This window comes from Staurois parvus, unplaced genomic scaffold (genome assembly GCF_062004578.1).
Source record: "Staurois parvus isolate SC_StPar_1 unplaced genomic scaffold, SC_StPar_1.0 ptg000385l, whole genome shotgun sequence".
NCBI lineage: Eukaryota > Metazoa > Chordata > Amphibia > Anura > Ranidae > Staurois > Staurois parvus.
The window spans coordinates 223,081-250,108 of record NW_028318181.1 but is presented as its reverse complement, the minus strand read 5'-3'; the positions used below and the strand labels follow the sequence as shown (position 1 = coordinate 250,108).

The window sequence follows — 27,028 nt, the reverse complement described above, 5'->3', positions numbered from 1 at the left end:
CTCCTGCCTACATTGAATTCAATTGCAGTGCACTGAAAACAGGCCTATAGCATTTTCGACGTCCGTGCAAAAACAGCAGGTTCAGGTTTCTCTGCCTAGTGACCAATAAATGGAAGATAGTTCCCCAAGTTTCAATAAGTATGCTTATTATAGTACTGGCCATACATGACCTAAACTTTGAGTCATAGGTGGCCCTGATGGCATCACCCACCTCAATAAGCTTCAAAAATGGATTTAGCCAAAAGGAGTACTGTGGGCTGATTAGTGACTGCATCCAATCTGAAGCAAATCATTGTTTGGGTATTCCGACAGCCACTGATGTTGTCAGCTGTTAGAATACAACAGTCGGCATGGGAGATTCCTCCATCCACATCATTTAAGCATGGATGGAGGAATGAGAGAAATTGAAGAATGTATGGCTAAGCCTTAGTGTTTTACTTTATTATAATAAGCATATTCTTTTGTTCCTCAATTGAAACATATCTAAATACCTACACTGCAACAAGTCTATTTTACAGAGGCCCTAAAGTAAGGATGGCCATAGATGGACAGATGTCTTAATGAGGGCAAGCCATACAACATTGGTCCTTATTTTAGTGAGTCTTTCCACCTGTACCCACTACATTCTTCCCAATTCTGTCCAATGATGTGCACATGTCGTAGTAACAGGCTGACTGTCAATTAGAAACCTAACAATCTGAAGCATTTACACTTCGCAAACACATGCAGCTGAAAAATTTTACAGTGTCTCTTTACTGGACTTTTAGAAGTTTTATCTTCCGAAAGAAAAAAATGTCCCACTCTATATATAGCACCTATATTTGTCAGCAGCTATTTTCAAGGATGAGGCACACGAAGGCCAAAATTAAAAGCAAAATATCTGATGAGCACCTTGAGAATTCATAGAGAATTGCTACTACTTCCATCCAATCAGATACTGATGCATTTGTTTATCAAAAACAGTGTCAAATATTGCACTAGTTTTATATAGCCCTCTTTCATTTTTATAATTAAAAATTAAAAAAAAAATGAAGTTTAATTACTCAGATAGGCACATTATCTATACCCGTGATTGGTAACTTGTGATCTGCCCAACTTTATCTGCTCATCAGCTATCCTTATTGTTAGTGTATTTTATGTGTGACCCAAGACAATTCCTATTCTTCCAAAGTGGCCCAGGAAAGTCTGGCACAGAATATACTATTACCTTACTACTGGGAAATGTATTTTGACCCATTTTTAGCCCCTAAATTGAAAAAAACATGATGGTAGAAAAACTTGCTATAGGATCTTCACAAGATCAACACTATTTAAAAAGGAGATTAAATTGGTTTGGGAACCTAAGCTGCCATAACCTGTCCTTGCATGTTTAGATTTACATATTAAAATGTTTTTAAACCCGAAAACAAAACAGTATTATATACATACATATACACAAACCACAGAAGAGCAGTTCTCCATATTCATTTATGTACAGTGGCTCGGCATTAAGCCCCATCTATGGTGGCTCGCGGGAACTGTTTATACATGTCTGCCTTTGTTCATCTTGATTATATGGAGGATGGGGAGATAATAATTTACAGAAGGAAGATAGCAGTAAGTGAGCTCACTGTAAGTGAGGGACAATGATTTTGCATTTCTGGCAAAATCAACAGTTATTTTATGTACTTCCTGAAATAATTCTAGCCTGGCAAACAAATGCGGCCACCACATCGAAAGACTGGTAAGCTGCAATATAATAAATTTCGATTCTTGGGTTTAGCTATTCTTTAAATGAATCAATAAAGTGAGGAAATGAATAAAAAAAACTATGAATACATATAGAAAAATTTGTTACCTATGGCAAATGTATCACCTCATTTGTAAAAGATAAAACCTGGCTGGTTGTGAAGGAAAATTATAGCAGTTCCTCTGCACTTCTCAATCAAATCCTATGAGCAGAATGCAGGGAGAGGGACCAAGCCACGCTGTGTGTCTCTTTAGAGGCACACAGCAAGACTCAGGAGCAAGCTTGACCTATGATGGTGCACTGAGAAGTAGGGATGCATGGATAACCTTTTTTGATTGGCGAGTATGAGTACCGATACTTTCGGTCAAGCATTCGCCGATACCGAGTACCCATCATTTGTAGTGCAATTTGCGTCAATACAGAATGTATACAAGTAAAAGAATAGCACGCGATTTGAACAGAAATGCAATTCCTGTCCAAATCACATGTGGTTTTCCCACTGATCCTGTGTGAACCCAGGCTTGTCATAGCCTGCATTTACACAGGAGCGGTGCAGGGAGGTTTCCTGCAGTGGAGAGTGGGAGAGAATGGTGTGTGGGGATGTATACCTTGGTGACAGATGGAGGAAGATGCTCCAGATTCTCAGCTGTAGGAGAGGAGAGAAAGCCGCAGGGATTTGAAATTCCTGCAGTCTTCTCTCCTCTCCTTGCAGGGATGGCAGTTCGGGCTAGAGAGCTTTTGATTGGTAGGCACATAGACAGTGCTGACGAATCAGAAGCCATCTAGCCTGTACTGTCATGCCTGTAAGGAAAGGAGAGAAAGCAGCTTCACAGGTCTAGGGATTTGAAATCCCCGCTTTCTCTCTTCTCCTTGCAGGGATGAAAGTACAAGCTAGATAGCTTCTGATTGGTCAGCACCGTCCATATGATGGTGCTGATCAATTAAAAGCCCTCTTCCCCGAACTGTCATCCCTGCAAGGAGTGGAGAGAAAGCAGTGGGGATTTCTCTCCTCTCCTACAGCTGAGAATCCAGATCATCTGCCTCCATAGTATACATCCCCACCTGCCCACTCTCCACTCAGCAAAGGATCAGCGCAGGGAGGTTTCCTGCACCGGTCCTGTGTGAACTCAGGCTATGACAAGCCTAGGTCCACACAGGAGCAGTGGGGAAACCACATGATATTTGTACAGGAATCGCATAGTATTCTTTGTGCTGCAATTTGGATTTTGTATTGCCGTAAATCGCACTGCAAGTATCGTTTTCCGGTATCAAAGCATTTTCACGAGTACTTGTGAAAATACTCGGTATTGGCACCACTACTGGTATCGTTGCATCCCTGCTGAGAGGAGGAGGAGCTGAAAGCACCAGCAAGGGACCTCAGAAGAGGAGGTTCAGGAACACTCTGTGCAATGTGATTGCACAGAGCAGGTAAGTATAACATGTTTATCCTTTAAAAAAAAAAAAGAAAATGTGAATATAAAGTAGAACAAGAATAGAATAAATTTTAAATGTTTTATTTTGCCAAAATATTGCCATCTTTAAGAGGTTTTCCAGAAATGAGCTGAACTGTTTCAGCTTATTCAGAACAAATATAAGTGGGTTAGAAGAAAAAAAAAACCCTAAAAAAAACCTAAGATCCATGCATCAACAAAATGGTGTCTGATGGAGGGATCTTTCCCGCTATGCTATTGTATTCTGGAAGGGGGATTCCAATACCTCCTCCCATCCCCCTGCCACAAAACTCTGATCATCTCTTGCTGCCATTGGCTGCAAGTGCTGACTGAATGCTGGTTTTCCAGCAAGACTGTTTGACAGGAGCCAGACGTTAGATCTACTATTGTTGAACTGATAGTACACTCCAGCTCCTGCTGAACTATATGACTTTTGGTACTGTGTGTACCGGGCATTATAAACAGCAAACGTGGAAGTTCAGCCCCATGCACAATGGTCGCTTGCCCATCTATTCTAGACACCTTTCCTCCTGGCAGAAACGTTTTGGCAGAAAAAAACTTGATGCTTGTAAACATGTAGCATGTTTAGGCATGTCAAGCACTTGGTGGCTAATTAATTTCACTGGCCAGAATAGGAATTTCTTTTGACCATCAAAATTAAATACCACTTTTGTTGTCCCTGAAATTCTTCAAATTTTTCCCCTGCCTGTAACTCTACAATGAGTTAGAAAATCATTGCCCAGAGGAAGCAAATAGGATGTACAAACAAAGCACTGTTATAAATAAAAAGAGAATGTTTGGTCTGGTGACGGGTCTATTTAACCCTTTTTTAGGGAACCTCTTAAACAATGTTGTCTGTGGGATAACATTTCAGAATCTGGACAAGTCATAGGTTCTGCTGTGACTCATGTGAGAGTCAGCTATTCTCCTCTGCAGAGTAACAGACAATGGCAGGATCAGATTGTACAGCCAATTTTATGTATGTGTAGAAAAGAAATGACTGTGGTAGAGCAGGCTACATATTCCATACGTTTAATATTGTGAAATAAAGTCTTAAATTTAACAATTATACATATCTCCAGCTTTTATGGCTGCACTATCACAGTTGTATGCTAAACATTTGGGGGGGATGGCTCAACCATGGCGACATGAGGATGTTCCCATCCTAAGCTCTGTGCCAAAAGAGTGGGTTCCGCAGCTGATCGATCTGCCTGGCTGTCTCCACAACCTATGTCAAAGAAGGGAAAGACTTATGGCACCTCCCTGCATCTTGAGGCACCCATATATCACACACTTCTTATCGATCCAGGAGTGCCAACAACCAGCCGCCAGTCTTGCCATGGCACCATTATGACTGCAACCTTCGGAGCACTCACAAGGAGATCGCAGCTCTGCTACACAACCGTGCTTCAACACTCGAGTGGCAATATCGCATGGACTCAGTACTCTGGCATCTCTGATTGCAACACGAGTGATACCTGCTACCAGAACTCCAAGCAGTTGGGCCTCAACAGAGGAGACAGACATTTGAAGTTTCATAAAAGCCTTAGAGCTAAGGTTAACATACAACTGATTATTGGCCGAGTGCTAAGAGAAGAGAGAGAGGACATACATACAAAACCAGCCCTGTCAGATCAGAAACTTCAGGCACTTGAACCCCATCATACTAAACCAGCCCTGTCAGATCAGAAACGTCAGGCACTTGAATTCCATCATACTGAGTCAGATGCCCATATAACTCCTATCATCAAAGCCATACCTACCTGCAGACACAGAGGGCCAAAGAAGGCACATTAATGTCAGACTAAGAGGCATCCCTTAAGCCACCTTACCTTCGTACAACAAGGTTCAGTACCCTCCTACGCAATTCCTCTGATGCTTCAATTTAATTAGACCATGTGCATAGAATACCTGCCACCCATAACCCTTCACAATCAGAACCAAGGGATGTACTCTGCTGGGTCCACTTTTTCACTGTTAAAGAGGCCATCATTGGGGCAGCATGGCTGTGAGGGTTGATGGAATTTGATAGGACTGCCATCCAGATTCATTCTGGATCTCTGCTGAGGTCACTGCTTGGCAATCTTAGGACCATGGGGGTGAAATACAGGTGTTGAATTCCCCGTTCTCTAGATTTTAAGAAAGACAACCATGGGATTAGCCGACAAAACCCTTCCCAACTAATGCAACTATTCCAATTCCTGGACTGTGAAGTAATTGATGTCCCTGACTGGATCGGCATATAGGATGGCTTTCTGCTGAGACCGCAAAGGTAGCAAAGATCTCGATCCAGATGTCCATGTCAACCAACCTCTCGCTCTGATCCAGGAGCTAATGAGGATTGATCTTGGACTAGATTTGCCTGTTCCCATTTTATTAGTACTCCCCAGTGTTAATGTGTTTCTACCACTTCCAGTAAACTCTCTTACCCTGCGACGCTCACAGATTGCAGCTTGAAGGGAACTTCATGCTCAAAAACTGGGCAAAATGTACCCTGCTGAATCCAGATGTCTACCTTTCTTAATCCTATCTTTCCCTGGCAAGACACATTAGGTAGATCGTACTATACCCCTCAGAGAAGATGGTGTTCCCAATATGATCCTGACCAAGTACTGATGCACAAGGACATCCCTTTACAGATCACCTTATGGAGGCTCAAGGGTCACATGCCTCCAGATAAGGTTTGTGCAGACATGGGTTGAGAGTTCCTCATGTGCAGGGCTGGGTAGGATTGCCCCTGCTGCTGCCACTGACATATCAAGATCTCCTGGGCTGTACAACCTATGTTTGGGATTGCAGGCGCAAGTCACTTTTGTTCTGTTGATTAGTAGTTGTTTCAATAGTTACTGCTATGTCTTTCCTTATAGTTTTTTTTTGTTTGTTTTTCATGATGTAGTTTGACAGGGGAGGAGGTTAACGATACCTACTATTAAGATACGATTTTGGCACAAGGCCTGACTGAACTGAAGTTTGTTGCCTGAACTGGAGCCCCTCCCACTCTTGGAGGTATACAGTTGTGTTCAAAATAATAGCAGTGTGTTGAAAAAAGTGAATAAAGCTCAAAATCCTTCTAATAGCTTTTATTTCCATACACACAAATGCATTGGGAACACTACACATTCTATTCCAAATCAAAACATGAAGAAAAATAGATCAAATTTGTGTTGTTCCTCTAAAAAAAATTGAAGAAAAGTGAATATTAGACTGTTCAAAAAAATAGCAGTGTTTGTATTCTTCTTTACAAACTCAAACATTCACTATATAAACTGAAAGATTTTGCTTTCCTTTGAATCACTTAATATTTAGTTGTATAAGCACTGTTTCTGAGAACTGCTGTACATCTGTGTTTCATGGAGTCAACCAACTTCTGGCACCTGTGAACAGGTATTCCAGCCCAGGATGATTGGACTACATTCCACAGTTCTTCTCTATTTCTTGGTTTTGCCTCAGAAACTGCATTTTTGATGTCACCCCACAAGTTTTCTATTGGATTAAGATCTGGGGATTGGGCTGGCCGCTCCATAACGTCAATCTTGTTGGTCTGGAACCAAGATGATGCACATTTACTGGTGTGTTTGGGGTCATTGTCTTGTTGGAACACCCATTTCAAGGGCATTTCCTCTTCAGCATAAGGCAGCATGACCTCTTCAAGTATTCTGATGTATTCAAACTGATCCATGATCCCTGGTATGCGATAAATAGACCCAACATCGTAGTATGAGAAACATCCCCATATCATGATGCTTGCACAACTATGCTTCACTTTCTTCACAGTGTACTGTGGCTTGAATTCAGTGTTTCGGGGTCGTCTGACAAACTGTCTCCGGTCACTAGACCCAAAAAGAACAATCTTACTTTCATCAGTCCACAAAATGTTGCGCCATTTCTCTTTAGGCCAGTTAATGTGCTCTTTGGCAAATTGTAACCTCTTCAGCACGTCTTTTTTTCAACAGTGGGACTTTGCGGGGGCTTCTTGCAAATAGCTTGGCTTCACATAGGCGTCTTCTAATTGTAACAGTACTCACAGGTAACTTTAGACCTTCTTTGATCTTCCTGGAGCTGATTGTTGGCTGAGTCCTTGCCATTTTGGCTATTCTTCTATCCATTCGAATGGTAGTTTTTCGCTTTCTTCCACATCTTTTAGGTTTTGGTTGCCATTCTAAAGCATTTGCGATCATTTTAGCTGAGCAGCCTATCATTTTCTGCGCTTCTCTATTTGTTTTCCCCTCTCCAATCAACTTTTTAATCAAGGTACGCTGTTCTTCTGAACAATGTCTGGAACGACCCATTTTCCTCAGAATTTCAGAGAGAAATGCACTGTAACCAGCATGTACAACATTTGCTGCATTCCTTCCTTAAATAAGGGCAATAATTGTCACCTATTTTGCAAAGAATGAATGACCTCACTAGTAGAACTCCACACTGCTATTATTTTGAACATGTCCCTTTCAATTAGTGATTCAATTACACAGAATCAGCAGCATGCATGTCATGACTGTTGGGTCTGTTGGATTTCTATTACTCTACTACACCTGCTAGTAAATTATTTGCCATGTAGAAATATCATTTCTACCAAAAACAGTGATTGATCAGGTTAGTGATGTCTGACTGCTATTATTTTGAACACAACTGTACTAGGAACGTTGTACACCTATCCCTATTTTACAGTTGTGTCCAAAATTATTCAACCCCCAATGCTGTAAAGGGGTTTAGGGACTATAGTGTACATTTGGAATTGTATTCAGAATCAAATCCTACAAGGACGTTGTAACTACCCAAATGCAACTAAAATGACATCAATTGTTTATGTAATACAGTAGTAAATGGTTCTTATGTGGTTTCTTCATTGCCACAATTATTCAACCCCTTAAAGACTACCACTCTGAAGAACAGAGGTTCATACAGGTGCTTTCCATCAGGTATTGAAAACACCTGTGGATGTCACCGAGCAGCAATCAAGCATAATAAGCACCAATTAGGCAGCTTTAAAATGACTGTGATACTCAGCTCCTTCTAGACATTTACTGGTGTGGTTACAAACATGGTGAAGGCAAGAGAATGGTCCAGGAAGACAAGAGAAGAGGTGATTTCTCTTCACAGGAAGGGCAATGGCTATAAGAAGATTGCAAAGATGTTAAACATACCAAGAGACACCTTAGGAAGCATCATTCGCAAATTCAAGGCAAAGGGCACTGTTGAAACGCTACCTGGTCGTGGCAGAAAGAAGATGCTGACTTCGACTGCTGTGCGCTACCTGAAGCGTAGAGTGGAGAGAAGTCCCCGTGTGACTGCTGAGGAACTGAGAAAAGATTTGTCAGATGTGGGTACAGAAGTTTCAGCCCAGACAATAAGACGCACACTGCGTAATGAAGGCCTCCGTGCCAGAACTCCCAGGCGTACCCCCTTGCTGTCTCCAAAGAATAAGAAGAGTCGACTGCAGTATGCCAAAAGCCATGTGGACAAACCACAAAAGTTGTGGGATAGTGTTCTGTGGACTGATGAAACAAAATTAGAACTGTTTGGGCCCATGGATCAACGCTATGTTTGGAGGAGGAAGAACAAGGCCTATGATGAAAAGAACACCTTGCCTACTGTGAAGCATGGTGGAGGGTCAATCATGCTTTGGGGCTGTTTTGCTTCTGCAGGTACAGGGAAGCTTCAGCGTGTGCAAGGTACCATGAATTCTCTTCAGTACCAGGAGATATTGGATGGAAACGTGATGCAGTCCGTCACACACCTGAGGCTTGGGAGACGTTGGACCTTTCAACAGGACAATGATCCCAAGCATACCTCCAAGTCCACTAGAGCATGGTTGCAGAGGAAAGGCTGGAACATTTTGGAGTGGCCATCGCAGTCACCAGACTTAAATCCGATTGAGAACCTCTGGTGGGACTTAAAGAAAGCAGTTGCAGTGCGCAAGCCTAAGAATGTGACTGAACTGGAGGCCTTTGCCCATGAAGAATGGGCGAAGATACCCGTAGATCGCTGCAAGACACTTGTGTCAAGCTATGCTTCACGTTTAAAAGCTGTTATAACTGTAAAAGGATGCTGTACTAAGTACTAAGATTGAATGTCACTTGGGGGTTGAATAAAACTGATAATGCTGTGAGCACAGAAAAGACATTTGTGGTTATTTCATTATAACTGTTATGTTATATTTGTCTGACCTACAAGTGCCTCTTTAATGTAAATGTAAGCAAGATGACTGAATGATCAAAAGCAATGTCAAACTGGCCAAAACACTCAATTTCAGTGGGGGTTGAATAATTTTGGACACAACTGTAACACTGATGGGAACCAACATTTTGCATCCTGTTCAGTCACTTCTTTACAAATACTCTTTTAGTTTCTTACCACCACATCTTTTATAGGTGGGTTTCTTCCTAGGACTCATTACCCATCTGAAAGGTTGCTCTTTACCACTGACTCTCTTTTCTTCCACTCCTCTCTCCCCGCTTTGCTTTCTTCTTCTTCCACACACCCCCTCATCATCTCCCATTCTGCTTAACATTGCTGCACCTCATTTATCATGCCATGTGTTTCACTAACCTCATAAAATGTCAAAGGATTCAATAGTCCTGAAAAATGTACCAGACTCCTCAGCGAACTGTGGAGGCTTAAAACACAATTGTTCTTCAAGAGATGCATTTTCGAAAAAAAAAAAACAGGATCCTGAGACTGGGTAACTCCAGATGCATGACAGTTTATCACAGTGATTTCCCGGACTCCAAGTCCAAGGGAGTTGTTATTCTCCTCACAAAACTGGTGCCATAGAAAGTGTTACAGGTTATCAGAAATGGGACAGGAAGTCTCCTAATTGTAAAAGGTTTCCTATTTGGGCAAAAGGTCACTCCAGTCATTATGTATTTGCTAAATGAGGACCAGGTTTCCGCACTGGAAGCATATCTATCATTGTAGACCAAAAAACGAAGGAATCCTAATATGGAAAGACTGTATTCTATGACTGGACCCTCTGTTGGATTTCTTAAAGTGTTCTTCTCATTTACCTTTCTCAAAACTGTGGAAACACTTTTCCATGACCACCAGATAGTAGACAGTTGGAGGACTCTCAATACCCACAACAGTGACTACACTTTTGACTCAGCCAACCACAAGGCGCATACTAGAATTGATTACATCTTTATTTCACAGAGTGGCTTCCATATACTTTCTACTGCCACCATTGGTTTCTTTACCTTGTCTGATAATGCCCCCACTCATTTTGCTTTGAAGCTAGGTGACCCGTCACCCCACATGCGGCATAGGAAATGAACTGAAACACTTCAGCAGAACCTGACTTGAAAGAACCAAATCTCACAAGAATTAGAGTTGTTCTTTGCCACAGATCATATGGAAGACATTTCCCCTGTCTCTAGGAAACATATGATCCAGGGAGTACTCATAATACTGGGGTCCCACAGAAAGAAACTCCTAGAAAGAAAAGGGTACATAAGAAATCACTGACCCTACAGGCAAGAGATCGGGTTCAACACCTTCGGGAGAAGCTGAACTACCTCCTTATCAATAAAGCAAAAGAGAGCATTCTAGGAGTTTGGCAATAATCCAGGTAGAATGTTGGGTAATGCTCTCAAATGTATGAGAATGAGGAATTATATCATACATTTTAAAACACAGGGGGCTGCTATGGCCAAAATTTCAACTGCAATTGCCCAGGCCTTTAAGGAGTACTACTCAACCCTTCACAGTTTGGACAAACAGGATCCTTCTTCTTTTCAAGAATCTAAATGCTTAGCAGCCAGACAATATAGTCAAGTATCGGGCATGCCTACACTCTCAGTGGAAACTCCAATCCATGAAGCCTAGAAAGGCACCCGGGCCAGATGGCTATACTCTTTTTAATATACAGCTTTTCAGGATAAACTGGCCCATAGATTTACAACCACAATTAACTTGCTTAAAGACAAATCACCAACTCCTGGAGGTCATACTGCAGGCGAACATAACAATCATATCAAAGGAGGGCCACATGCCCAAGCTACCACCCTATCTCCCGCTTAATGTGGATTTGGCTTCATTTCCTACAGGGAAAGTAGAGACAAAAGTTCTCAATGCCATAAACTATTTACATATGAAACATTCAATGTGGATAAGGAAAAAGTTTTTGACAAGATTGAATGGAGCTGGTGGCTCTCTGCACTCTATTATAACCTTTCATTTAAGGTTAAAACCAATGATGCCATCTAAAAGGCCTTCCTCATACAGAATGGGACATGCCAGGGGTGTCCCCTCTCACTGGTCACCTTCACACTCACCCTGGAGCCTTTTTTGAGAATGATCAAATCCCATCAGGTAATCAGGGACCTCACCCCACTAAAGGTGAGGATCGCAAGCTAGCTGCCCATGACGACAATTTAATCTTCTTTGTGACTTCCCCACTGATCTCACTACCCATCCTTCTGGCAGAATTACATAAATATGGAGCACTGTTAAACTTTAAAATAATTAATCCAAATCAGAATCAATAGGCATAGAGATCACTCCCAACTTAAAACCTAAATCTGTACCCGCTTTAGTTTTAAATAGATGGATTAGCAAAGTCAATATCTGAAAACGAATATACTGAGAAGCCTATGTAGGGTCTTCAAGCTTAATTTTAGCCCACTAATCAAAACATTTAACTAGACCTCCAACACTGGAATAGAAGTTTTTTTGGAACATTAAAATGAATGTGATGCCACATGCAAAAACCTTCTTCAAGCACTCCTTGTTAAACTCCTGCACGGACTTCTGAAAGATTTACGCTCCAGATTCCTGAAGTTCATATAGGCTGGAAGACCAGCAAGACTGAGATGCTCAATCCTATCTCTCCATAAGATGCATGGAGAGAGATTGGTTTCCCTGACCTGGTGAAATATCATGAGCCATCTCATCTAACAGGGATCGTCGATTGGTGTGCCAAGGTGATAGGAAATAATGAGGTAGATTTACTTAGATCATCCTCTGGCAGGCTGATCCTTTGCTTCCCCAATGAGTCGATCCCTACATCCATTAAACAACATCCACTCAATAGAGGCAAATTTGAAGACGAGCATAACAATTTTTAGACCCCCTGCTCTATCGTCCTTTCCAAGTCCTCTAACTTCCATACCAGGAGCAACAGACTTTAAACACAGTAGACATGATCCTCAATTCGATAAACTGAGACATCAGGGAGTCTTCTAGCAGGTACATTTCTCCTCTAACAATCGTCTGTTGATGACTCTAGAAGTGGAGATTCATTTCTTGAATACTCTGGCATCCTATGTTGTGCCCAGTTGGGAGTACACCTTCGCACTCTACTGATGAAATATGCCACGTTGAGGAAACCATCCTCATTTAAGCAAATGTGCCCTGATTGAGAGCCATTAAGGCATACCTTATCATTGCAGTATGTTTTCCAGATAGCAATGGGTGCCCTACAGGAACTACCTTTCCTATAGCATTTCTCACAGCCTAAGAGAGACAGATTGTTCTTTTTGCACAAAAGCTTATATAGCATGAAAGTATCAAGAAGGGGGTTACAAAATCTTTCAGTTGATGGTAAGAAACTCCTGAAGTCCTTCATGTTCTCACAGATCTCTAATAAGTGTTCACGCTGCCTGGAATCCAAAGGCGCCTTGCTGCATATCTTCTGGGAATACCCAAAACCGTGAAGACTGAGATTAAGCTCTGCAGTCATTTTTGCAGGGGTTTTCTTACTCTAGATCACAATCCTGTGCATTGTCCTTTCATTGTGACACAGCAAATAAATTGGCAACTTCACTCACAGAGGCACCAGCTAAGCAGGCACCAACAATTTGCCCTCTTTAAAGCTCAGTGCGTTCTGACATGACTCTGTATTACTAGCCGTGCACGCAGTGAATCACAAAAGTGAGTCTTCCCACCTGTTAGCTAGATGTCTCATCACACAGTGGAAGCAAAACAATATTACATCACTTCCGCTTTCAATGCAAAACATTGTCACTTTCACAACTGCAAATCATGTAGTGTTCCATTTTTTGTCCAACCTCTGTATATTGTTTTAAACTATTCCTTTCATCTACTTTGTTTGAATGTTTAGCATGTAACTATGATAGTGCAGGTAAAAAGCTGGAGGTGGGGTATGACTGTTGACATGAGCCATGTCCAATGCAATCAGCAGGGGATCTGTGAAGAGATCCATTGATGAATCAGAGCGGAACAGAACAGAATAGAAGTCACTTTTGTGATATCCAAGCCTGTTCAGTTTTTTGTTGCAGGAGCTTTGTGAACCCATATTAGATCTAAGGGCAGATGGATATAAATGGACTTGCATCCATTTACAACAGACTACCTCGGATCCATCACATTTAGGTCAGCAAAAACACAAAAGGACTCAGACCTTTTCTATTTTTTTGCTGGAATTGGATGAACTGCTGGATGGATGTAATCAGATGTAAACAGAAAAGTGTCCTTTTACATCCACCTATCAATAGACCAACAGTGAATTTCCAATCAGGTCCACCCAAAAAACTGACAAGCATACCTGATCGGACCACCCATGTGAAAGGGGCCTTCTTAATAGGATTTAGTCTGCAAACCAATCAGAATTTGTTATACGCTTACACACCAATAGTATAAATCATTTCTTAAACAAATACATACTGATCTTCACTTTTACAATGCTTTTTTTATTTTCTCATTTCATACATCCAGACAATGAAAGAGGATTGAACGACATACAGACACTGAATCCTTTAAAATGATTGACATTAATGTATCCTGAGCTTTCCTGTACTCACCACAATATGTGTAAATTAGTTTGGAGTCTATAAATCGCACTTTTAGATTGTGCAGGACGGCTGGCTCATGGAGGTAACTGAGCGCAGTAAGGTCATTTTCCCCGACAAGGATATCTGGATTTCTTAGTGGTGGCAGCTCCTTTGTCTTGGCATCGAGACGATACTCCAAATCCTTGAACACAAGATGCAATAAGTCAGGATAACATTTTTTAAAATGTCAGCAATAAAACAGAACTACAAGTTGCCTTTAAATCCATAGGAACACTTCCTGAACGTTATGCATTAATAACATAATAGATGACATATGCCCAAGAAACAGTACAGCAGGATAATGGAACCACCAAAACATACATCAACAATATGTAGAAAGAACAGGATAGTACCATCAATGCAGCAAGGCTCAGTTCACACTATTGCAGGTGTGTGGGTCCTGCATGTCGATGTTCACTGTAATGGGGTGCCCTCCCCAAGAGAGATTAACATCATAACAGTAACATGCTGTATAAAGATAACATGTATATCCAATAAAAAGTCCTCTTTCGGCTTACTTATACATTTAAATTGGCACAGTATCTTGATGTAAGTTCATCAAGCTCAAAACTATCAATAGCTTCATGTTATTCTCTTGATAGATGAATTGTACAACTGTGGACTTGAAGACAATTTGTATACATACTAGTCCTGAGGAAGCAGTACACTATAGAAACGCGTCGACTAGACCATAAACTGTATATAAAAGACGTATTTATTTAGTCCACATTTTTTTTTTACATATATGTTATATGTTTTTATGATCCTATGTCTTTTATTTAAAATTATTTTAATGGGCATACGAATAACAATAAAAAAACAGTTTTTATTGTGACAATTTTGCTTGCTGGATACTTATATTTTATTTTCCTGGGGGCACATTTATAGTGCTAGTTTGACTGATTTAGCCCCAACTTTAGATTTACCAAAAATGTGTAGTATGAGAACCTACTTAATCTAATCAATTTGTATTCAGTCAGGCAGACCCTTGCATTATATAGTTTTTTGGTAGATCTAGTGCTCACCACACACATTACAATCTGATTTATAACCTACTTTAAACCGACCAATAATTATGTAGTGTAAGGCATTAGATTAAATAGGTCCTCATATGACAATGTTGCTAAATCTAAAGTTGATTGTACAAAGTCTGAAATGTGTATGGCGTTCCTTAGGCAGCCCATAGATTATTGAATTTTCTGTCCTTCCACCATGGATGGAAGGAAAGAAAAATCTCTAGATGAGTGATGAGGAAATCTAGCAATTTTATTTCCTTCCATCCATGCCTTGGCTATTCTGCCAGTGGGGGCGGAGCAGGGGGTAAAAGGGCGCGTGGAGCCTTCCCGGCCGGTAGTACACAATAATTACTGCTAGCAGCTATAGGCACAAGAACAACTGCATGTAAAAATAATCCGTCAGGTTGGATCAAAATTCGGTTGGTCCCTGCTGAACTGGCTAAATTTCGACACATATTAGAAACATTACAGGTATTATTTGTGACTTTCACACAAATGCTGACAATCTTTCTTTTTTATACATTGTCCCCAAACACCCCCCTCCCCCCATACTGTTCTATATACACCTAAGACAGTGAAGGGTTAAAGCAGAACTAAAGGCAAAAACAAACACTTACCTTAGTTCCAATGGTCGGACATCTGTGAGGTCCCTCACCGTCATCTTTTACCTGGCTTCTTCTAGGGTCTGACTATTGCTCATCTTCATTGACCGATGCAGGATGACGTCACACCTGCATATGGTCAGCATATAGGCAGTGTGCCAGAATGTAAACAAACCGAGCTTCGCATGCACAGCTCAGTGTACATTCTACTGGGGATCTGCGAACAGGCAGGTAAGTGTATGTTGCTGTAAAAGAGACATTGCCTGTCTCTTCTAAAATAAAGAGCCTACCTGTCCACAATTTTTTTCTTTTTTTCAGTTTTAGTTGCGCGTCAAGAAAAACTTCAAAAAGATCTGGCCAGTGAAGAACTAATGGAGATTTCAAATAAAAATAAACGCATTACAGACTATGGCAAACTTAATTTAAAACTGAACTAAACTCTCATTTAAAAAAAAAAAATTGCCAACAGGTAGGGTTTAATGACAAAAGAGACCCTAGCTGTCTCTTCTGTTGTAAATGCTCCTTCCTGCCTGTCAGCAGTAATGTACATAGAGCCGCGCATGCACAACTCAGAGTACATTTGCAGCACCGCTCTGTGCCTTGATGAAGTGACTCCAATGCACATGCATGGAAGTGTTGTCATCACAGCCTGGCTGAACAGAGCAAAACCATAAGGAAGACCAGAAGAAGATGGAGGCATCTGGGACCAGCTGGAACGCTGGCAGCGCAGTGCTGGAGGGATTTATTTGACAGGTAAATCTTCTCTTAACGGGCTGACATACTGTGCATACTAGAGCATTACGACATAAACATTCTGGGAGCCCAAAAAATATATAGCAGAGTATAATTTTGTGAAATTTTGTTTTTCTTTAATTTTCTGTACAAAAAGCCCCAATATACTGCTCAGTATAACAGCCATTGTTGTATTAAGAATTCGAAATAAAGTAAACATTCTAGCTGTGTGTACTTTGCTTGCAGGCACAGCAGATTTCCCAGAGAGAATATCTACAGAACACAAAAGGATTTGTAGCCTGTAAAGCATCATCACATTCTAGCTATCATCCTCCTTTTTGAATGGCATCCAGATATAACGTACCGTGCCTTCCTCTAGACGCAGACGAAGAACCGCATCCCCTGGTTTATAATCCTTTTGTATTTCGGCAGATTTCCAAACATCTTCTGGATCAGGGATCCACACCCGTGCGAGCTGAAACAATAAAAGATAATGATCGCTTTATTACAATAAAGATATAATCGTTGAATAGGTCTTCACTTTCAGAGGCTTTTATAGTCATCTGGGAAATCAGAAATACCTAGTTGTATCTTTTGCTCAATATAATCCTCCTATGACCTCCACTCTACCACAAATACAGTCCAATTACAACACCAAAAATCTGATCACTAGTAATATCTATAAGAATGTTTAAAGATGAACTAAACTCTCACAATCCACATTAACTATTTTAACCCCTATGTGTGACAATTGTGCGCAATAAAGACATGGAAGCTGTTCGCGACAGCCATCTTATTAATGGCTCAGTCATGTCTTTCATTTACAATCACCTCTCTCCCTCCTCTCGGAATGGAATTTGTAGCTGTAAGTTGTAACTTCAAAAGAGCCTCTTATCTTAAATAACACAGAAATAGAGACTCAGGTCCAGAACTGTAAACTGCTAATTAGTCTTTTAAAGGATGTCTGTTTTTCAAGAACTATTGCAAAGACACTTTCCTCTGCCCGATCGTAAAACAATAACTCAGTTAGCCATGACCTGTTAGGCCATTAGGGCTCTAGGAATGCAGAGCATGCCATAAAACGTCCATTACACATGTAACCATTTCACATACAATTCATAAAGTTCAACAGGAACTGGGCACATTAATATTAGGTATATATTTGGATAGATCATTTTAATGTGAGTCAAACAAGGCCATACATGACTATGCTAGCACACAGGAGAGAGAAGAAAGCAGTCTCTTCCCTCCTGGGTGACAAGGGTACGCTGTGTTTGGTATCCCTGGGTTTGAAATATAATTCTGAATATTAATCTGCCAGTTGCTAGAATACCACCTGCACATACTGGAAGTTATTACTATTAGTATGAAATTGCAGTGGGGACTTGGTCATAACCTTGGTTACCGCCTAGCACCCATCCCCAAACTGGATGTTGGTCATTTATTCTCAGGCGACACCCCTTTAATATCACAGAAAAGGACTGATAGGCCTGGAAGAAAAGAGCTCTCATTTAACATCAATCAAGAAACATCTAATGGACTTGAGAGCCAAGGCAACCTTTTTGCTCGGACAATTTGACTCTGCTTAAACCAGGACTTTGCAAGTATTCTGCCTTCTTAACTCCTTTTATTTCTCTGTTGCATTATTGTTCTCTTTATGTCTTTGTAACATCTTTTTCTGTAAATATTTTAATTGCACCATTTTGACCTTTTTAGTAATAAACCCCATTTTGAAAAGTGTTGAAACTGTCTCTAAAGCTTTTAATGCAAACTAAAGAATCCCTGTCTCTGAAGAGTGCTACTGTATGTGATAATCCTCTGAATACATCTGTCTGTGGTGTCAGTGTGTATTACAGATGCTTATACTAATATAGTGTTACTGCTAAGATTTGTGAGTTTCCTCTTTCTCTGTAAAAAAGTGGTGGTGGCAGTGCGAAGGGTTAATTGTGTAATTAATCTAACCCAGTAACAATCGCTCTCAGGCAGATGGCACATAGAATGTGGTCCCGCAAGCTGGAAAATCTTTGTGCAGGGCGCAGCTGAGAATGGCAGTGTTACGCAAGTGGCAGTGTTACGCAAGTGACAGCGCGGTGCGAGATTGGCTGGTCCTTCGGTCAAGAGTTGGTGAGAAGGACAGGAGTCGGACGCTGCGTTCCATCACATTATGCTGCTATTACTAGTAAATAGATACTTTAAAAACTTTTTTTTTTACATTTATTCAGTTGTTTCTTGGTTTCTGTCCTAAGCCACAATGATGTTATACATCCCAGGAGTCTTCAAGGGCTTTTTTTGAATTTTAATTTGGAGGAGGGGCTTACTTAGCCCATGCAGAGAGGAGGGTGTGCTTAGCTAAGGGCTGATGGATTGCAGGAAGTAAATACTACATGAATCATATTCACTTACTCAAGATAGACATGGCTAGAAATGCTATAAAGGTGTTTTTCAAAGTGATTTCTCAACAGAATAAAGCATTGAGTCATAGATGGATGGGGAGCTTGATTTGACCAGAAAAATGATAAAATAAAAACCTGGCTGACACTCAAAACTCCATCTACAAGTAAATCTATTATTATGCCAAATTATACCTGGAAGATGGGAATGAGTAGTTTGCTTTGAATATTAAAAATTAAAGAGGCTGAAAAGCCTGAAGGTTTTTTACCTTCATGCATTCAATGCATGATGGTATAAAACCTTCAGTATGCAGCTCCCTTCGCAGCCACCCCTAATACTTACTTGAGCCTGATCCAGCAATCTGTATGAGAGTGGCCACTGTCCTGGCTCTCTTCCTCCTCATTTGCTCAGAGACAGCAGAGGGAGACAATGTCAATAAAGGCCAGTGGAGAGGAAGCAGGGTTAAGCCGCATTGTGTCCTATGAAAACACAGAGGCGAATCGGGAGCGAGCATGCACAAGTGCCCCCAGAACAAGCGGTTTGCTCTAGGGCCACTCAGCAAGAGGGAGGAGCCCTGAGCGCCAGTGGGGGACCTGAGAAGAGGAAGATATGGGCTACTCTGTGCAAAACCAGTATACCATGTTTGTTATTTTATAAAAATGTAGCCTTTAATATCACTTTAAATAGCGTTTTCAGTTTGTGGTGCTCAGATACAGCTCTGCTTTAAAACCAGTTGCTGACCGCAGGTAGCCGAATGACGGCTGCACTGCGGCCGGCCAGTTCTGGGAGGCCGTCATATGACGTCCCAGAACGCGCTCTCCTGTGCGCCCCCGGCGAGCTCCATGATCGCTGTGTCCTGTGGACACAGCTGATCACATGATGTGGTAAAAGGCCAATCACAGTGGCCTTTTACCACGTGATTAGCTAACTCCAATGACACGCTGATCACTGGGAAATGCAATTGCTGGTTCTCGGCTGCACTTTCCTCACGCTGCCAGAGCTGTCAGCAGTTGTCAGAGCAGGGATTGGCACCGATCATCAGGGCCCTGATGATCGGTTCCCAGCAGTGCCACCCACCAATTCCGCCCACCAGTGCCCAGCAGTGCCACCCACCTGTGCCCAGCAGTTCCACCCACCTGTGCCCAGCAGTATCCACCAGTGTCCATCAGTGCAGCCCAGCAGTGCCGCCAGTCAGGGCCCAGCAGTGCTGCCAGTCAGTGCCCATCAGTGAAGCCTATCAGTGCCTATCAGTGCAGCCTCATTAACACATATCAGTGAAGGAGAAAAATTACCTGTTTACAAAATTTTATAATAAAAACAAAAACGTCTTTCAAATTTTTTGCTTTTTTTTTTATAGCGCAAAAAATAAAACACCCAGCGGTGAGTAAATACCACCAAAAGAAAGCTCTATTTGTGAGAAATTTTTTTTAAAAAGTTCATATGAGTACAATGTTACATGACCACGCAATTGTCATTCAAAGTGCAACAGTGCTGAAAGCTTAAAATTGGCCTGGTAAGGAAGGGGGTATAAGTGCCCGGTAGGCAAGTGGTTAAAACAGGTCTTTACTTTTTCTTTTCTAGTATGCAGTCAAGTGAAACAAATTATCAAACTGTGAAAAAACACATTAACACATTTAAAAATATATATTACAATCAACTAATTGCCATGGTAATGCATTCTACATTTTACATCTGGAAGCATAAACAATATTACAATGCCATAGTTAAAGCATAAACCAGCATAGAAAGAAAATTAGAACAGCTCACAATTGTGCCTGACATGTTTAATTACAACAAGCCATTATGAAGCAAACAGCACTTCAGTTTTCAGAAGCATTTGTCACAAAACAAAATAGTAATAAAAAACTTATTGTCAATGTGACCGAGTTAGAGCTGAAACATGACACTAAAATTAGTTGTGGTTACGATTTTCATAGCGATATCATAGTTTTAAAATACTCTAAAACAAAAGTTTACAGAAATTCTCAAACTAGTTGGAGATCACTAATGCTTTCCAATGCATTCGCTCCAATGACTATAGTATTTAGTGTAGAGTTTAAAGTATTTAGTGGTATGGCCAGCTTAAAGGAATCATCTCACTTTGATTTTTATTGTGTTCTCCAGGGGGCAAAAGTACATGCAGTACTTTGCCCCATCTTCCTATGCGCTGTCTAAGTCTAGCTGTAGGCTCCTCTATACAAGGCCATCCAACAATGCAACTATCAAGGAGACAAGTACATTGACAAATGGCACTTTTCTACACCTATAAGAGCCTGTTCCAAAAAAGTGTCTAACGAAGAATGCAGGGGGCAGAGAGGCTTGTCAGCTAAAATGTTTTGGGAAAAAGAGCAAGTGCTTGGAGACAGAGAAAAATGAAGTGCAGTTTGTCAAAGCAGCAGTCTCCTTACTAGCTGCGTTGTCAGAGGAAGAGGGCCCTGTCCACCCTCACAGCTAGCCTCTTGTAGGTGAACCCTGATGATGTGGCACTAGATCAAGCATGCTCAACCTTTTGAAGATTAAGGGCCACTTACGTGATTTGGTAACCAGTCGCGGGCCACAATAAAATGAAACAGTTCAAAATTTCATATTTTTTTATTTTCAAAAGCATAATGAACATTTTCCTCCTGCAGCCGCTGAATGCCGGAGGGAGGGAGAGGAGGAAAGGCCAGATTTCAGCGGCTTCAGAAGGAAAATGGAGAGGATTTGTTTCCGTATATAACACCCCCACCCCTTCTGTTAAAGAGTAAAACAGCATATGACAGGGAGGCCGCATGGGCCCCCTGGAGCATGTGGTGGGGTTGATATTGCAACAGCTGATGCTACACCAGTGGTTGGGGGGTGTGGTAAAAATCAACCTCCTCACAAAGAGCAAATGTAAACGAGCCCTTACTGTCCTGAGCCCTATAAGGCTGCTTTCACGCTGATGCACTGCAGTTTACCCACACTGTGGGTGCAGCACAGTGCACTTGTGGCTTTCCTGAGGGTTAGCTGTGCTTTGCCATACAGTTCTATTACATCTTGCCGCTGTGATGCATTTTCTGAAAGTGCACCAAAACTTCTGCATTCAGTTTCAGAGGTTGAGGGCCAAATCAGAAGGCTCCAAGGGGCACATGTGCTGTACTGCTGTGCCTTCCGCCCTCCAATCTGTTGTGAAAATGACAGTGGCAGAGGCTGGGGGAAGGAGCCAGCTCCTAAGTGGCGACCATCGCGGTCCGGATGGGACAGCGATCTGGTCCAGATCTGGAGTGCGGTCTGACATTTAGTGATACCTGCCCTAGTCCATATCCAGAGTGAGCAGGAAAAGGTGGCTACATTATTACATACAGTGGGACCATGAACAATGACTGTAGCCGCATACTAACAAGAAGTTGGAACACAGTAGCAAAAAAAAAAAAAAAAAAATTAAAAATAAGGAATTTGGTCATCTGGAGGAAGCTAAGAGCAATAAAAGAAATTTTATACAAACTTGAACAGAGCTTTTTTTTTTTTTTTTTAGGCCCACCATAGATGAGTCGAAAAATTTGCGTGGTTTGTCGAATCATTAGTTTTTTGAATCATTAGCGTGCCAGCTGTGACATGCGATTTCTGTGCTGCAATCGAACATGCTTGGTTGTTTTTATAAAAACAAAACAAATGATAGGTTTTTGATGGACAGAACGTTCAAGTTTTTGACTCATCTATGGCCGGCTTTAGTGTCACTTTTTTCCAATGTTTGGCACAGACTAATCAGTTAGTTACTACTAATTCTACCTATCCAGCTGACTTTTATGATGGTAATTAAAATAAATTCAACTTATGAACTTCCTCCAGCACCAAAAGTTTTCCATCAGTAGCAACATTTAATACTGGCACAAGAAGCAGCCTGATTTTTTATACCAGGGATCAACTTCCATATCCTAGCACTCAATGTTCTATCAGAGTCAGCTATTTTAGAATGTACCAATTACGTCCCCTAATATCAGACAATACCCCTCCTTTCTCCCCCAATGATGGCTAAGAGATCATTTTCAGCCTCTAATCTTCCCCTCTACCTACACCAATGGAACATTTAGAGAATAATTATCCAACTGTTAAATTCACAAGACATTTGCATTGCTAACGTAGTAAATTCTCCCCAGTGGTACTTCCGAGGTGAATGAATACATTTCCATGTTAAGTAGGACTCTCTTTCGTGCTTGTTGGTGAATTCAATGCTCACTAGAGCTTTCATCTGAACATCTGGGTTTTCGCAATGAGCTAATGGCATTGATCCTATTTCCGTACACATGAACCAGGAACCCCATTCACCCAATCAATGGTACTCCAGAAAGTACACTCCATTGCTTTTATCCCAGAAAGCCTTTATTCAGTACACAAAATAATGAACAAAGTCTTTGACAACAGCAGCAGAAGGGTTTCGGCTGTCTTTAGGAAACAATTTGGTAGTCAGGTCTTATTTCTGCGTATGTTTTCAAAATTTGAATTCACAAAAATTCATTTTTCTGCATATAGAACATAATTACTTTTTAATATTTCAATGAAAGGCTCTAGAAATACATTAAATAAGAAAATCAAAGGATAAGTATTTTACATTGATACAAGCAAAAAAAAGAACACTAGCTCAATGGAAAAGCAGGATATTGTGGTAAAATAAAAGATACGATGAATGAACTAAATACATCCTGCGGACATATGAAAAAAATTAACATACATACTCCCCTCTACGCTGCAGCATTGGTGTGAAGCTGCAGCTGTCCCACACCAGCTCTAAGACTGAAAACTGAGCAATCACATGACTGCTTATCACTCAGTTCTTGTTCTGCTCTGAAAGGAGAGCTGTGATTTTTGGTCAACGCTCTCCATGTTGCTCTTCCAGCATTCACTGGAGTGGCAAACTGTGGACAGGGCGGGCACAACTGGCTCTGGTTCTCAGCCACCCACTGAGATGCAGAACCATCTGTCAATCAAGAACCTGGGTGGATCTCAACAATATTGTCGGGATCCTTCCAGAGCCTGGACCGGCTCTGCTTCGTCAGCTGATAACAGGCAACAGTCTGCTATCAGTTGACTCTGGGTCATAGGAGAACAAAAGTAAGTGTACTCATGTGACCCACAAGAAAAATATTGCCAAAAAACTAGGGCCATACCTCTCTTTTAAAGCTGAATTCAAGCCTTACATTCAGTCTTGCACAGTTGTACATGCTCCTCTACTGTACTGAAATTGCTTACTATGATTTCACTGCACACTGTGAGCTTTTCACAGTGTGAATTAGAGGCTGCAACAAGACAGTGTCCCCCTTCCTTTCAGTAAAATCAAAGTGCTTTAGGGTCCATCCACACCAGCTGGTGTGCAATGCGGACCAGCAGGATCATTACACTATACCCCCCCCCTTTTTTTTTTCTTACAAACCTTATTGAAATGTCACACAGACAGTCCATAATGTTCAACTGACCCCTGCTTGGTGTGAGGCAGTACCATGCGTTACAAAAAAGTAGTGCATATTTTGCGCATCGTGTGTGCATCACCACAACGCAGCGGCAAGAACCGGGCACACAGGTGACAAGGCATTTTGCCTGTTTGCTTGTCTGTGCTGGATTAACTGCTCACCAAAGTCCCACCACATCTTGTGTGAATGGACCCTAATCACAGAAATAAGCATCCGTTTACATAGAAAATAAAGTTATGCAGCCGCAGCATACAAAGAAAAAAGGAGTCAGCCTATCACTGGGTATAGCATAATGGCAGGTCTGGAGGAGGGTACACAACCAGCGGTAGCAATGCTGGACCAGTGAAACCATGCTCTGGAGAGGAGCTGATCTGAGAACCGGCTTGCTCACAACTCACAGCACACACCAAACTGAATGAGGGCTGGGGAACACAGACAGACAAAGCATTTCAAGGCTTTCTGCCCCTTTGGCAAAAACCAGCCATGATTTGCCTGCATTGCATAGAGAACAACAAAAACCCAATGATAAATAAATAAATAGTGCAGCGCTAAACCCTAAATCTAAAAAAAATATATAAAAATAAATACAAAATCAATATATATCATATCAAAGTGCGACAGTGCAAATACAGTATTAATAAAATAAAGTGTAACACGTGTATTCCCTCCAGGAATGATCAAAGTGACCAAGTGATCAATTATATTCAATAAAGTGCAATCCGTGTATTCCCTAAGGGAATAATCAAAGTGACCAAAACTATATATCACAATACACTCTAATAAAGATCTCCACTCATTGTGAACATGTCCATATATATATATATATATATATATATATATATATATAGTGTGTCTAATACACAATCTTCATGCAGGTGATATCAAGTGTCCACACTGTGTGTATCCAAAAATAGCTGCAATGGCCCCTCACCTCCTTACATAGACCCTACAGGGTCAGCTCGCTTTAGGAAACAGGCACCACTCAGGTGTATCACAGGATCCTCCCCAGCGATGTATACTCTATAGCCAGCTTCCTCTTCGGTTCCTCCTTACAAAGATCCTACAGGGGCAACTCGCCTTAAGAGACAGACACCACTCAGGTGTACCACGGGATCCTCCCCAGCGATGTATACTCTATAGCCAACTTCCTCTCCGGTTCATGCATAAACAGAAGACTCTCATAGTGTAAAACCGCATTTATTATATCCACTATACACAGAGATATCTACTCACATGATTGTTCATCTTTCATGTTAACATATGGCTCCTCCACCTCATGCTATGCCTGCCTTGCATGGGTATTAGATATAGGGGTTTCAAATATGGCCGCCATGCCGGAAATTATGTCACTATGCTCCCAGAATCCTCCTCGCATACCGGCGCGTTGCGTCACGCTGATTACGTGACTTCCTCAGGGTCACCCTCTCTCTCCCCTTCTATTTCTTTCTCTCCTATTTCTCTCTCCTAGCTCTCTCTCCCCCTCTACTTCTTTCTCTCCTCTCTCCTATTTCTTTCTCTCCTATCTCTCTTTCCCCTTCACTTTCTCTCTCTCCCCTTCTATTTGTTTCACCCTTCTCTTTCTCTCCTCTTCTATTTCTTTCTCTATCTCTCTCCTATCTCTCTCTCCCCTTCTATTTCTCTCTCTCCTATCTCTCTCTCCCCTTCTATTTCTCCCTCTCCGATCTCTCTCTCCCCTTCTATTTCTCTCTCTCTCTCTCTCTCTCCTATCTCTTTCTCCCCTTTTTCTTTCTGTCATATCTCGCTCTCCCTCTATTTCTCTCTGTAGTAGATTTCTCGCTCTCTCACACTCTTGGGGCCCCCGGAGCTCTCTCTGTACCTCTACTTCTTCTGGCTCTCCACAGGTCACTTGCCGTCCCTCCGCGGCCAATGACCGGGCATGGTGTGGTCCCTGAATGCTCCTCCCTGATTGTCAGCCCGGGTCTTGCCCCCTTCTTGCTCCTCAATCTTCTGTGTTTGTTCTGTGCACTGCCAGGGGAAGGGACAGGAGAGGAGACACAGGCACAGCCGCTTAGCAGGAGGTGAGTGGTGACCGCGGTCTGGGTTAGACTTGTCCAGACCGCAATCGCCACTCACCTCCCACTGTGCGACTCAGTCATCAACAGGCCATAGAGCGGTACCAGCCCAGGGGTTCAGCATGGCGGCCCTGGCTCTCTATGGCCAGTCCGGGCCTGTCCCCCTCTATCAATATGATTCAGCCTACACAGACCAAAATAACAGAAGATTGTATTGTAGCATAAGAATTGCTGTTTTTTCACAGACCGACTCAGCTATGACAATCTGAAAAAGAGGAGTGACCACATACAGCACTTGTCTGAACTACCAGAGGGCCTAAAAATAGAAGGCGTTTATAAAAGTGGAACTAAACTCTTGCAAACTGCATTGATTATTTTTTTTATCCTTACACCACTAGCATTTGTAAATAGAAGTTATTTTTACGTCTTTCAAATTTTTTTTTTTTTTCCCCACATCTTCAGTTGCTTCCTGGTTTCTGGCCTAGGACAAAATTATGGCATACATCCTAAAAGTCTTAATTGGCATTTTTCATTCTTTCATCTGGAGGAGGGGAGGGAGACACTTTCTAAGCACACCCTCCTGCCTGCATGCCTGAGCTCATGGCTGTGTTAAATTCCACCTTGAGCAGTTGAGCTTTGCAAACAATCTGCTTTTTGCATATGCAATAGAGCCTGAAGCTCTACCAGTTGGCTGAAAAAGAGAATACAAAATTGCTCTACCAGTTGACTGAAAAAGAATACAAAATATTAAAATTCAATATTTCAGTTCTATCTTACTAAAAAAAATACATTTGAAAGTTTTATTTTTTTAGTTCAGTCCACTACTAAAGCATTACATATTCTCTTTCTGAATTATTT

The 27,028-nt window shown here is 41.5% G+C and overlaps 1 protein-coding gene across 1 annotated transcript in view; it reads right to left on the bottom strand.

Annotated features, from left to right (window-relative positions):
- The window catches only part of LOC149455884 (unconventional myosin-Va-like), a 241,092-nt gene that overhangs the window by 134,355 nt on the left and 79,709 nt on the right, over positions 1-27,028 (bottom strand). Inside the window, exons 2-3 of the mRNA XM_089685755.1 lie at positions 16,685-16,795; positions 13,941-14,112 (exon numbers count right to left, since the gene is read on the bottom strand). Coding sequence (XP_089541881.1) covers positions 13,941-14,112; positions 16,685-16,795 — 283 coding nt within the window. The remainder of the gene's footprint in view (positions 1-13,940; positions 14,113-16,684; positions 16,796-27,028) is intronic.